Below are 14,016 nucleotides of genomic sequence, written 5' to 3'. Positions count from 1 at the left end.
TTATTACATTTGGTAATTGGGCAGAAAGAGCATTGCACTGAAATCATCACTCTGACTCATTCAGCTCAAAGACTGGTCCTTACTGCTCATAGAAACATAGCTGTGTGGGCCATGGAAACATAGAGAGGTCAACAGCCTCTTAAAATCACATGTAAGGAAATGAATATAAAACAAATTCCAAAATACAGAAACAAAAATTATAAAATCTGTTTAAATAATCCATTGCACTCCTACAGCACAAATGTTCATCTTACAAGGAACTGGGAGATCTTTACAGCACATGGAAGGGCTTTGACGTGACACCTCCTAATGGATTCTGTTCTCTTTTGACCTCATTAGCATGAACTTCCCTGTACCATGGACATGAAGAATTTGCAGAAAGAGCTCCAGGACTCCCCACAGTACTCCAGGGCTGTCTTCCTCTGGTTTATCAGATCTGGGTCTTCCACACACTCAGGATCTTTGGTGGTCATGGTCTGGGTCTTTGTTGGGCTGATGGGGGTGGTCACTTTGACCTTGCTCTGCTCCTTGGGAGAGGGCCCCGTTAACTCCTGGCTGGGTTTCTTGATCCTAATCAGAGTGGAGTTAACCAGCTTGAGATTGGATTCTGGAAACTTCTTTCTGCACACCCTGGTCTTCAGGATGCTCTTGGCATCACCACAGATGACCTTCTGCGAACGCAGATTCCGGCCAATTTGTTTCCAGTAGGCATTCTTTTTGTCTGATTCTAGGCATGAGGTTGGATTGCCAGTGAAGAAACAGGAAAACTTGTTGTCCTGTTGGGTGCACTCGACCTTCAGGGCAATGCCCTCCTCCTGCTTGGTCACCACCCATCTGCAGTCGGCATGGTCTTGGGTGACGAACTTGCCTTTGGTCAGGCGCTTGGATGGCTTGCTGCTTGGTTCAGTCTGGGGTGCGCCTAGAGTATGCAGTTTATCTGTGCTGACTTTTCTGCCCTGTCTATTCCTCCCTTCCTTTTTGGCCTCCACCAAGAGCATCGGAGCAGCCAGAAGGAGGAAGGAGAGGAGGGCGAGGCTGTGGATCCTCATGGCTTCAGCTTAGTGGGAACCTGTCTGACAAAAGGCAGGTGAGTCAGTGCTGGGCAGCAGTCCAGCAGTACTAGGATGCGAGATGACCTCCCCTCCAGCCTGACACATGGCTGCCTGCTTTGGAGTGGGATCGAGGAACCTTCTATTTCCTGGGCTTAGTAGACAATCAGCCTGTGTATTCGCATGTCTGCTTGACTTGAGTCTTGAATGTCAGAAACTTCCTACTCTTCATTCATTCTTCCCCATCCTCTGAACCTCATTAACTCTCACTCCCTCATCCACTCAGTTACTCCTCACTCCTTCATTCACCAGTCAGTAAGCATTCATGGGGCACCTACTACTGGCCGTGTACTAGACTAGATGTTGAATTTATCAAGGTGAATAAGAAAGTCTCACATCTTAAAAACTTAGAGGCAACTCTTTGGGGAGTCTAAAGAGCATTGATCAGGAGTCTGTCCCAACTGTGTCCCCAGCTTGATCTTGGGCAAATCACTCTCCCCCTCTGGGTCTCAGCTCCTTTATCTGGAAATCAAGATGCTGGATGAGATAATTGTCAACTCTCTTCCAGCTGCAGTGGACTGAATTTCTACCTCACTGTCCTACATGGACTCAGATGACCACACAATGAGAAAGGACATGGTAAGTGACATGAAAGGTGATGCTTGACCCAAGGTTAAACACACATGAGGCTTGGACATTCTGAGATGGGTGGGTTTGTGAGGAGGGGTATCTGGGATTCAGTAAGAGCCTAAGGAAAGGCATGAAGGAGGGGTAGGTCATCCGAACTGACTGGGCAAAGTGAACCAGGGGAATAGAGGTGAATTTCTATCAGAGCGTTTAGACTGTTGAGGCACTGTGCTTGGCATAGAGAAAGTCCTCAATCAATGCTTTTAAAAATAAATCATTTAATAAATAGGATGACCTTAACTGCTACACTAAACTGAATAGATTTTATCAAGTGGGTAACAAAAACCACATTTCAAAGAAGAGTATTAGCATTTCTATTTGACACCGACTATGTGCCAGAGCACTTGACCTGTATTTCATTCTCACCTTGTTAATTAGCACAAGAGCCCTTCCTGGTAGGTAATAATCCATCACCACCAGGTAACAGATGCGACAGTTAAGGTTCAGACTGGTAAATAAATTGCTCAAGGTCCCATAGTGGACAAGTGACAAAGCTGGGAGAGGTAGGCAGAACTTCTCTCTCTGATCCTTTATACCACCCCTCCCTCATTGCATACCTCTTGGCTTCACCTTACTCTGCCTTTCAGAAAATATTGGCAAGAAATAAAAAAGCAATTATGAGCAACTCATTTGGTTTGGCTTAGTTTATGATGATAACTCATGTTATCAGTGCTCCCTTTGAAAAGAATACAGAATTTTGTTTAAAAAGAGGCAGGTCTAGGTCTGATCTCATTCTACCCTGGGCATATGGCCTCTCTTTAGGACCGATAAAGGGGAGACAGTCACAAACTCTGAGCTTCCAAAATGAAGTTGGGATGGGAGCTAGGGATATTCGATAAAGACCCACTCATTCCTCACGGCATTGGGACTCAGTCCCCACGTGTCCGTGAGGGGATCCAGAACCCAGGAACCTGAGGTCCTCATGGGAGCTGGAAGGGGGACAGGTAATGAAACTCTGAAGAAAGCCAGGCTCTTACCTTGTTCTGCGTTGGCAGGTCCAGTACAATCCAGATGTGAGAGGGAGCTTGAAGGCTTACTGCTGTCTCATCTGCAGTGAGGCAGTGAAAGTCCTTTATATAAGAGCCCAGGCAGCAGGGTTTTTACAGCTCATATACTTGTGTAGCTTTATTCACACTCCTCCCAGTCACACCCCTTCAGAGAGAGCCAGTTCCTGCAGGGAAAGTGGTTGGTGTAATCCTGTGGGAGGCGGGTTACATGCATGGCATTAGACCTGGTTCTTCCAAGCCCTTTTCCTTTCCCCTGGCAGCCAGTTGAGGAGGACAGCTCAGCCTTGCAAAGACCCTCCATGAAGGGATGAGGATCCCAACAGCAAAATCTGTGGGGGAGGTTATAAACAATAGGTCCATTTTACTCAAAGCTTTCCCTTAATTCTCATCAAAGCCCCTCCATGATATGGTAACATATAATTCATCCCATTTTACAGATGGAATATTGGAGCTTGGAGATATTCAGGGCTGGTCCAAGTTCACAGGACTAGTGGGATGCAGAGCCTAGAGTTTAAAGCCTGGACTCCTGTGCCCCACTGTCTGATGTCTTCTTACCTGGCACTCTGTAAACATTCGATAAATGAGGGACTGAGCTGGGGAAGCCATCTCAGTGTCTGAATTCCTGTTTTCTCTGAAGCACCCGAAGTTACTGTGTGGGCAGAGGAATCCTCAGGCCTTGAGAGGCTGGTAAAGAGGAAATTCCTGATTTGGGTTTTTGTTCAAAGTATTCACCTTTTGGTCATGGGTGGGGACCTCACTCTGGTGAGCCTTCTCTAGGCAGAGTCTAGTAGCAGAATGACCTAGTGGAACCCTGGATACAACATTTATTTAGCTGTAATCTTGACTTCTCTGACCCTCCATGTGTTCATCTATTGATAGTTGACAATAACAGTACCTCATTTAGGGTTTCATACTAAATTATTTAGGAGGCTGAGCTATTAACATCAAGTGAAGCAGAACAGATTTGGTTCATAAGATGGCCTTCAGTTGTATTCTTTAAAAACAGATATATTTTGTTTCCATGTTGAGCATATAAAAAGAACTCACTTCCACAAAGATGTGGACCTCACTATATTTTGTTACTTTACTTTTCATGATGTTTGGGCATAAGAAACTGTTCATTTTATTCTTGACTCAGCTGTAAGGAAAACAGTAGCACAAGAGCTATAATAATAATAAATAATGAATGGCAAGTGACCTTTGCCTTTGGGACAGGAACAGTAAGGAATGGGGGGGGAGGACTGAGGCAAACTGTGTAGCTCCTGATACCTAAATGTCAACACTCAGTGCCAGGTGACTGAAAACATGTTGGCATGGAGGTCAGTATCTTCAGACCTAATGAATTTTTTTCACATACACATTTTTTTAATGGACATTTCATGAACTTTTAAGAGATTCCCAACATCCAGATGTGTGTACATGGAATTGGCTTCTAACTGAAATTTTCTAAAACAAAAGATACAAAAAGTTGTAACAGTGGTTGGATTCCATCCAAGTTCCACCTGTTCAAGGATCCAAGGTCACAGAGTTGTGGACGTTAACTGGTTCATTCAGTGGTTCAATGGGTTTCTTCATGAATTCCATCAAAGTAGGCTATTTCCCCAAACTCCACACCTCATGTAAAATTGGCTCACCCGGAGATCCATTCCCACTCTTCTGACAAACACGTTATTGAACCATGACCTGCACAAACAGGCACTCACATTGTGGTATTTTGAGGGATTATTTAGACCCAAGCAAGACAAAGCTACTTTGTTCCACAAGGAGATATAGACCAAGGTGGTCTCCTGTAAAACAAGAAAATCATCTTGATCCTCAAGTGGCAGCCAATTCCTTCTGGATAAAGACTGTAGGTCAGAACACAAAGCAAATTTAGAAGGAAACATGTGGACTCCAGGATCTTTTCTGAGAAGTGACTCTCAGCTTTGGCAGGGAACATGAAACTTCCTCCACTGGCTTCCCATGGACCTTTGGCCTTCCTGTGATCCCTTCCCAACTTCTGCCTTGACCTTTCTTTTCCAAACAGGGCACACAATATTATACCAGGCTGTGTAGCCCTCTCCCTGTTTGCTCAGGCTCTTATTTCAAACTCATTTCTAGACACACACACACACACACACACACACACACACACAGAGTCCAATCTGGCCACACTAAACCCCTCACCCACCATGTCCTAAATACTTGGTGAGCTTGTCCCCTTCCTGCTTTTGCTCCTGCTGTTCCCTTTACTTGGAATGCCCTTCCAGTCCTACTTTGCCAGGAACACATTGGCTCATCCTTCAAGATCCAGATCAAATATCATCTATCTGTTGGTGTCATTTGTCCCCTGATCTTTCCTCATGTCCCTCTTTTTATGGATGTTCATGGAGAGAAATAGACTGTCACTCCTCCAGTGAGTGTTTACAGCATGGCAGCATTGTGCTAAGGATGTGTCCACACATTAACTCACCGCTCGATATACTGAGAAAATGATACACTTGCACTACAGTGTACTGGGGAACCAAAGCAGGTTTGGAGCCCCAGCAAGGCTGCCCACTACAGGTTCTCCCCACCTCCCCATACTACCAGGACTGAGGGGTTCCCTGACTCCTGGAGAATTGACTCTGGATCCTTGTGGTACAGATGACATACAATTAGAGGAAGACTAAATGGAGGTCACTTCTAATATTTTTATTAAAAACAAAGTAATGTACCCACACTTTGATAAATTGTAAACTTCTCTCTCTTTAATATATATATTTAAAAATATTAGAATAGTATTACCTTTTAAAAATGTTTGCAGAGACAGTTCCTTTGCCCTACATCTCACCCATGTTCCCCTATCATTGACTTTTTGCATTATAATGCTACATTTATAAAACTATTGAACCAATATAGCTATGTTTTTACTAAAGTCCATATTTTGTTCAGCCCTCCTTACTTTTTACCTAGTGTTCTTTTTTAAAATGATCAATAGGCTTTATTTTTAAGAGTAGCTTTGGTTCCGAGAAAAATTGAGTGGAAAGTACAGAAAATTCCCATATCAACCATGTCTTTCACAAGCACAGCTGCCCATGTTGTCAATATTTTCCACTAGAGTGGTACAATCGTTACAGGTGATGAACCTTCTTCGATACATCATAACTACTGCAAGTCCATAGTTTTCATAGTAGCTCACTCTTGGTGTTGTACAATCCATGGATTTTGATGAAGATATAATGACATGTTTTCACAATTATAGTATCATACATAGTATTTTCACTGCCCTAAAAATCCTCTGTGATCCACCTATTCATCCCTCCCTCCCAGCAACTGCTGGATATACCCCATCTTTTTACTGTCTCCATAGTTCTGCCTTTCACAAAGGTCATAGAGTTGGAATCATGCAGAATTTATTCTTTTCAGATTGGCTTCTTTTACTCAGTAATATGATCTTAAGGTTCCTGTGTGTCTTTTTCCGGCTTGATAGCTCATTTTTTTTTAGCAGTGAATAATATTCCATTGTCTGTTTGTACCACAGTTTATTTATCCATTCACTTCTTGGAGGACATCTCAGTTGCTCCAACATTTTGGCAACTATGAAAAAAGCTGCTATAAACATTTGTGTGCAGGTTTTGGTGTGAACGTGTTTTCAATTCCTAATGGCCTTTTTTTGTCCAGGAACCCATCCAAGATTCCATGTGACATTTAATAGATGTGACTCTTCAGGCCTCTCTTGGTTGTGACGGTTTCTCAGATGTTCCTTGTTTTTGATGACCTCGTCAGTTTTCAGGAGTACTGCTCAGGAGCTTTGAGAATATGCCCCATTCGGAATTTGTCTGGTGTGCTTCTCATGATTAGATTGGGGTTATGTCATTCTTCTTTTCATCAAAGATTTAAATGATGGATAGCAGGTTTCCTTTGGGGGTTCCATAGAAAGTCTGAACACAAATGGTTGAACACATGTCTTAGGCAGTCTGGTCTCTGATAATTTTGAAGTTCAAAAGCTGATTTTACTCTCATGCATGTTACTACTACATGGCTCCTTGACCTAGAGGGCTGGCCCCTGTGGATGCAGTCATCAGAGATATATCAGTGGGTGCGATTTTGTACTGTGGTGAGTCTTAACTGTACATTTTATCAGGTCAAATTTGCTCACAAATTAGTCCCTCCTTCAAAAATAACCCCATACATAGACAAAATGCTTCATCACTGTGTCAAAGCAATATTAATTTTTGGGTCAAATTTTGTGCATTAAAAACTTATTTATTGTCAGAAAATGAGGAAACTTGCCAAGTAAACATCAGCTAAAATATAACTAGTCTGACAGGAAGCATTCATCTGAGACCTACAGAAGAGTATTTACACTACAAATTTAAACTGCTCATTATTCATGAGATTTAAGTATTCCTATGCAGCAAATCAAATGATATATACTACTAAAGTTTTACTTTAAAACAATAAGAGTCAGTGAAGAGTTGATGGCACAGCATTCTGTATGGATGCAAAAGGAAAATATATTCATTTTTATCTATCTTAAAGGAGTGCCCTATGTCACACCTCATAACATTGAAACTATTTTTTTCAAAGCCATGTTCATGCTTGGTTTTGATTCTGAATCCATCTAAAAGGTAACTCATGGTTTTTGAGTTAAGTTAAACCAAATGAAATTGCTGTTCATGGTAGCTTAAAATGGTAGAATATCAACAATCTTGAATAGATCAAACTAATAATAATTAAAGGTTTTAGAAGGTTTTTTTCTCAACTAGTACAGCTGTTTCAAAACCTTGTATATACTTTTTAAAAACTTTTTATTTTATATTGGAGTATAGTTGATTGTTGTGTTAGTTTCAGATGTACAGCAAAGTGATTCATGCATGTACACACTGCTATATTTAAAATGGATAACCAACAAGGACCTACTATATAGCTCAGGGAACTCTGTTCAACATTCTGTAACAAATTAATTGGGAAAAGAATTTGAAAAAGAATAGATATATGTATATGTATAGTTGAATCACTGTTGTACATCTGAAACTAAGACAACATTGTTAATCAACTATACTCCAATATAAAATAAAACGTTTTAAAAAGTTATATATATCCATGTACCTATTCTTTTTCAAGTTCTTTTCCCATTTACGTTGTTACAGAATATTGAGCAGAATTCCCTGTGCTGTACAGTAGGTCCTTGTTGGTTATCTGTTTTAAATATAGTAGTGTGTAAAAAAAATTTTTTAGTGTTTTATAATAAACCCTCCATACAAGTTAGGTTCATTGATTATCTCTAAGTTTTTCATATCTTTTTTTTTCTTTAAAGGAAATCACTCTAAAACATCTGATTCATTCTTTAAAGGAGTCTGCTTCTTTTGGATAAAATTTCCAAAGCACACAAATTGCTGTGCACCTCTACACATATGCACACACACATACACATACACCCACACACTTTCATGCATATACATCACATATGGGTACACATACATATGCATGCCTGCCACCTCTGCATCTTGGGGCAGAAGGTCTTAGAGAGTCTTCCTTTGGAATTATCAGTCTCTAACCTGTGTTTCTAACCCTCAGTCTCTTTTCTGACAAAGAGCGTCAGTTGCGATCCTGGGAATCTGGAAAAGAGAGAAGACAAGTTGCCCTTTGCATTAATGCTGTGAGTCACTGTGCACATGGGCATGTTTTGCTGATTTTGTCACATGAAAAGATGAAGAGGTTTAGATGAAAGATATCAGAAAACAGCTCTGAAAAGGCCTGTGATGGCACCGGGGCAAATGGTACCCACGCCCAAAGAGCAAAGCACTCTTGCCTGCTATGGGCTATAAGGAGATGGCAGGGAGATAAGAGACTGTTGGCTCCAGGAAGAACAGCGCTGGCCTCTACCCAGACTACATTCGTTCTGTCACTCAATCTTTCATTCTTCTGTCATTCAGTCATTCTTCCATTCATCCAGAGAGCACTCATGAAGCACTGCATGTCCCAGGCTCACTCTGTCATTGAATGAAATGCAGTCAAGAATGACATGATCCTCAAAAAGATGGAATTAGGGGGGCAAGATAAGGATACCAGTCACAACAATGTAGGGGTGATTGAAATGTTGGAGGGAAGGCTGGAATGCCCAGGGTGGAGACATCTGACCTAGCCAAAGGCAGGGAGAATTTCTCAAGAGCCTTCAACTGGTTAAGAGAGCTCAACGGCTGGAGAGAAAAGAACAGTATTTATTTAATGATTACTCAGTAACCACTCTATGTAAAGCAATTATTAGTCACTGTGTGGAATGCAAGGTGAATGTGATTTGGCTCCCAGCTTCAAGACTGCCAGCTCAGTTAACAGCTCAGTCTCTGAGGATTGCTGTAGTGGTGACATCTCATCACATCCCAGCCTCAAGCCTCTGATGTTTTTCAGCTGTTTACAGAAAAGGTCCAAATTTCTGAGTCTGACATATGAGGTCTTTCCCATCTTAATCCTAGCCAACTTCGAGGTCAATACCCACCACATCCTACATGTGTCCCCGGGCTCCAGCTATATCTTACTGTCCACTCTTCTCCCCACATGTCCTGTTTCAGGACACATTGCCTCTGCCAAACTGTTATCTTTGTCTGAAATTCCATTCCACTCATATCTACCTGGCAAGTTCTCTCTCTACCTGACTCCCTTTGCCTTCAACAGAATTCACTGTTCCTTCATCTGGGTTCTCATAAATTTTTACAGACTTCACCATTATTACAGTTGAGGTGTCACCTTGTTTTGGTTCATTCATGGGCTTGCCACCATCATCATCCTGGCTAGTGACATCCCTAACCCAGAGCTCAAGAATGAAGCTTAGAAAACACTTAGCAAATGTTTATTGGATTGAATTGGATTTTGTATTTATCAAGATTATTCTGATTATAATAATAAAAAAACTGAAAACAACAGAAACAAAATTGAGAATTTATTGGAAGTTTCTTATAACTCATGGAAGGCAAGGGTTGTATAGGACCACTGTGTCAAAATGTACCTTTGGTATTTTAATTTAAGGAATTTACTAAGTGACTATATGGAGAGTATAAAGCTATTGAAAAAAGAATTTATAACTTACATTTTCCATGAGAAGGGGGTATGCCATGCCATGCCAGGCCGCATGGAGAAGCATATGGTAAAGAGCTTTGGATTGGCCATTTGAATAGCTCCAGTGGGATCTGGGGTACAGGGTTCTCCCTAGCTATCTTGTACAAGGCCCTGGATGGATTTAGGGCAGGGAGAATATCGACCTGATGTATGAGTGCTGAATAAAGAAGGTGCTTAACTTGCAAATGAGAGGTATGCTCCCAATTAAGTTGTTTGCTATCTTTAGGAATTAACTACCCTGGGAGGGGCAATCTCTCCTCAAGTTTACAAGGCCCTGAAAAATATGGAAACATCATAAAATGCAGAATATTAAAAAAATTAATTCAATCTATCCTCTGATGTTTTAACATCATATAAGGAAATCTTGGTATGATGATCATGGAGATTTTTAGGGAGTAGGGCATAAGTTGCCCCAAACAGCAAAGAAAACATTTTGTTATGAAAGTAAAGTAGAGGAACACAAGTACAGGTGTGTGGATTTCTTGTAGGCCAGTCCATAAACAGGTTTTCAATTTATATGATGTAATCCAAAAAAATAGATCTGGAATTTGGGGAGGTTTCTAACAGTACCTTGGTGGAGTTGGAAATCATTAAGAATTTGACAATAATGTCTTTGTGTACGTACCTTGGTTCAAGGTGGTAGGCCTGGCAGTTATGCTGTTAGAGGATATAAACTAATAAGTGAGTACAGTATATATAAAGATTAGTGGTATCATGTGTAATTAAGGGGAAGGACTGGTTATGGCGGTTGCATGGGAAACGCAAGGCAGGAGATTGTGTGGGTAAGCAGGGGGTGGTAGCAGGAAGAGGCACTGAGGAGAGGATGGTCCTCTACCCAGGGGCCCAAGGTGATTGACTGATATGAGGCAGGAGTCTCCTGGGGAATGCCATAATCTCCACTGATCTCTACAATGGCTCAGACAGTAGCAACCTCTACTAGACTTCCCTTTAGGCATGGAGTATAGTAATTTTAATAATACTGGATATTGGGTATGAGGGCCTTGGTGGATGGGAACACAGCACTAAAGTTGTAGTAATCCACCAGGAGGTGCCCTCTATTTTTTTCAGATTTAAGAGCAGGCAAAATTGGGCTGTCCAATGGAGAAGAAGTAGGGATAATCAGCCCTTCATTAATTAGGTTTTATATAATAAGTTTTCATCTCTGAAGGTCCTGTTTTAACTTACATTGAGCCCCATATTAACTATTTTAATGGGGGGTCATTGGGTCCAATTCTATCAAGCAAAGTTATAAGTGCCAAAATCTATTTTAATTTTAATTTGTTATTCATTATGTTGCATCTATGTCCAATATGGGCCGCTTTAAGGCAGTGGGTGCCATGATTCTGGGGAATTTAGACAAGGCTACAGTTATAGGGAGGCATATCTATTTTTCTTCTATTTTATGTTTCCTTACTTTTAAGATTACACTTCAATAAGTGGTGCTGGGAAAACTGGACAGCTACTTGTAAATGAATGAAATTAGAACATTCTCTAACACCATATAAAAAAGTAAACTCAAAATGAATTAAAGACCCAAATGTAAGACCGGATACTATAAAACTCCTAGAGGAAAACATAGGCAGAACACACTTTGACATAAATCGCAACAATATTTCTTTTGGATCCATCTCCTAAAGCAAAGGAAACAAAAGCAAAAATAAATAAATGGGATGTAATTAATCTTTAAAACTTTTGCACAGCAAAGGAAACCAAACAAAATGAAAAGACAAGCTACTGAATGGGAGAAGATATTCGCAAATGATATGACCAATAAGGGGTTAACATCCAACATATATAAACAGCTCATACAACTCAACATCAAAACAACTTGATTAAAAAATGGACAGAAGAACTGAATAGACATTTTTCCAAAGAGGACATACAGATGGCCAACAGGCACATGAAAAGATGTTCAACATCACTAATCATCAGGGAAATGAAATCAAAACCACAATGAGATATCACCTCACAGGACTTCCCTGGTGGTGCACTGGTTGAGAATCCAGCTGCCAATGCAGGGGACACGGGTTCGATCTCTGGTCCGAGAAGATCCCACATGCCATGGAGCAACTAAGCCTGTGCGCCACAACTACTGAGCCCACACATCACAACTACTGAAGCCCGTGAGCCCTAGAACCTGTGCTCTGCAACAAGAGAAGCCACCGCAGTGAGAAGCCTGCACACCACAACGAAGAGTAGCCCCCACTCACCACAACTAGAGAAAGCCCACCTACAGCAACAAAGACCCAACACAGCAAAAAAATTTTAAAAAGATATCACTTCACACCTGTCAGAATGGCTATCACCAAAAAGAACACAAATAACAAATGTTGGCAAGAATGTGGAGAAAAGGGAATCCTCATACACTGTTGGTAGGAACATAAATTGGTACAGCCATTGTGGAAAACAGTATGGAAGCTTCTTAAAAAACTAAAAATAGAACTACCATATGACCCAGCAATTCTCCTGGGTATATATCTGGAGAAAACAAAAACACTAATTTGAAAATATATATGCACCCTTATGTTCATAGCAGCATTATTTACAATTGCCACAGTATGGAAGCAAATGAAGTGTCCATCAAGAGATCAATGGGGGCTTCCCTGGTGGCGCAGTGGTTGAGAGTCTGCCTGCTGATGCAGGGGACACGGGTTCATGCCCCGGTCCAGGAAGATCCCACATGCCACGGAGCAACAAATCCCGTGAGCCATGGCCACTGAGCCTGCGCGTCCGGAGCCTGTGCTCCGCAACATGAGAGGCCACAACAGTGAGAGGCCCGCGTACCACGAAAAAAAAAAAAAGAGGTGAATGGAAGAAGAAAATGTGGTGTATACATACAATGGAATACTACTCAGTCATAAAAAAGAATGAAATTTTGCCATTTGCAGCAACATGGATGGACCTGGAGGGAATTATGTTAAGTGAAATAAGTCAGACAGAGAAAGGCAAATACTGTATGATATCACTTATATGTGGAATCTAAAAAAATACAACAAACTAGTGAATAAAACAAAAAAGAAGCAGACTCAAAGATATAGAGAACAAACTAGTGGTTACCAGTGGGGAGAGGGAAGCGGGGAAGGGACAATACAGGATAGGTAGGAAAAAGTGTTATTATGGGATCATATGAAATCATGTGTGTGAAACTTTTGAAAATTATAAAGCACTATAGAATTTAAAGAATCTTTCATCCAATAATAAAAAAAAAGATGACAAGGAATATAATGTTTCAATTTAGTGGGACCCTCAGATAAAACTATAATTTGAGCCACAGTAATGATTAATTCTGCAGTTTTGTCAATTATCAATTTGTCATTTGCCAAAGCTAAAGTTACTTTTTAAAATCTTTTGTTATTGAGAGATGTCCATGCCACCCACTGCCACCCACCACACTCACGACAAATACGTGGTGCCTTTTCTAACACCACTTCTCCAACTCTCTGACATCAATTTGGTGTTTTACAATTCAATTCAATTCTGACATTACCTGCAGTCTGTGCAGATTCCCCCAGGTTAAGGGCTCAGTCCCACAAGACTGCCCTCCAATTCCAAAGCCAGCCCCAAATGGAGTGCCCAGGCAGCTCACATGTCTATTGGGCAGACTACAAATTCTGGGGTTTCCACAATGACCCTCAGGATCGATAATTCAATCGAATGAGTCACAAAACACAGGAAATTGCTTTACTTACTATTACTAGTTTATTATAAAGGATGCAACTCAGGAACAGCCCAATGGGAGGGATGCAGAATGCAAGGTCGGGGGAGGGGAGGGTGAAGGGCTACCATGCCCTCTCGGGGTGCACCACCCTCCCAGCACCTCATGTGTTCACCCATCTGAAAGCTCTCCAAACCCTGCTATATAGAGATCCTTATGCAAGTTTCATTAATATAGGCACAATTGTTTAAATATTTCAATATGACACAAAGGCAGGGCAGAGTAAACAGTTAGGATCAGCCAGTGTGAATAATTTTGGCAGGCTTGGGGCATAGGGCTAGCAGTTTGGTTTCTGGCCATGGGTTGACTTAAGGAAGGAAAAAATATTGGCTTGGTGTATTTAGAGTTAGATAAAGGGATAGTTTGCTTGCATATGGAAGGTGTGCCCATAATTACACTGTTTACTATCTTTAGCAATAGCTAGCCTTGGGAAAGGCAGTCTCTCTCCGGGTCTGTTGGCCACCCCACCAAGATGTCAAAA

The 14,016-nt window shown here is 41.3% G+C and overlaps 1 protein-coding gene across 2 annotated transcripts; it reads right to left on the bottom strand.

Moving 5' to 3' along the window:
* Positions 1-326: 326 nt before the first annotated feature.
* Positions 327-2,790, bottom strand: FGFBP1 (fibroblast growth factor binding protein 1). Of its 2 annotated transcripts, none has more exons than XM_081233678.1 (2): positions 2,714-2,790; positions 327-1,073 (listed from the first exon to the last, which is right to left on the bottom strand). In XM_081233678.1, the coding sequence occupies exon 2, from the start codon at positions 1,047-1,049 to the stop codon at positions 336-338; it is 714 nt and encodes a 237-aa protein (XP_081089804.1). In that variant the 5' UTR covers positions 1,050-1,073; positions 2,714-2,790; the 3' UTR covers positions 327-335. The 2 variants fall into 2 exon arrangements, with proteins under 2 accessions (XP_081089804.1, XP_081089803.1); XM_081233677.1 differs by having other exon boundaries at positions 327-1,069; positions 2,714-2,729.
* Positions 2,791-14,016: the final 11,226 nt, after the last annotated feature.

This window comes from Mesoplodon bidens, assembly GCF_964165515.1.
Source record: "Mesoplodon bidens genome assembly, chromosome: 1".
NCBI lineage: Eukaryota > Metazoa > Chordata > Mammalia > Artiodactyla > Ziphiidae > Mesoplodon > Mesoplodon bidens.
Note: the sequence above shows the minus strand (reverse complement) of the source record. Positions and strands in the feature narration are given on the sequence as shown.

Excerpts from the sequence above, each read along its gene's own strand:
- FGFBP1 (XM_081233678.1), bottom strand. The coding sequence starts at position 1,049 with ATGAGGATCCACAGCCTCGCCCTCCTCTCCTTCCTCCTTCTGGCTGCT.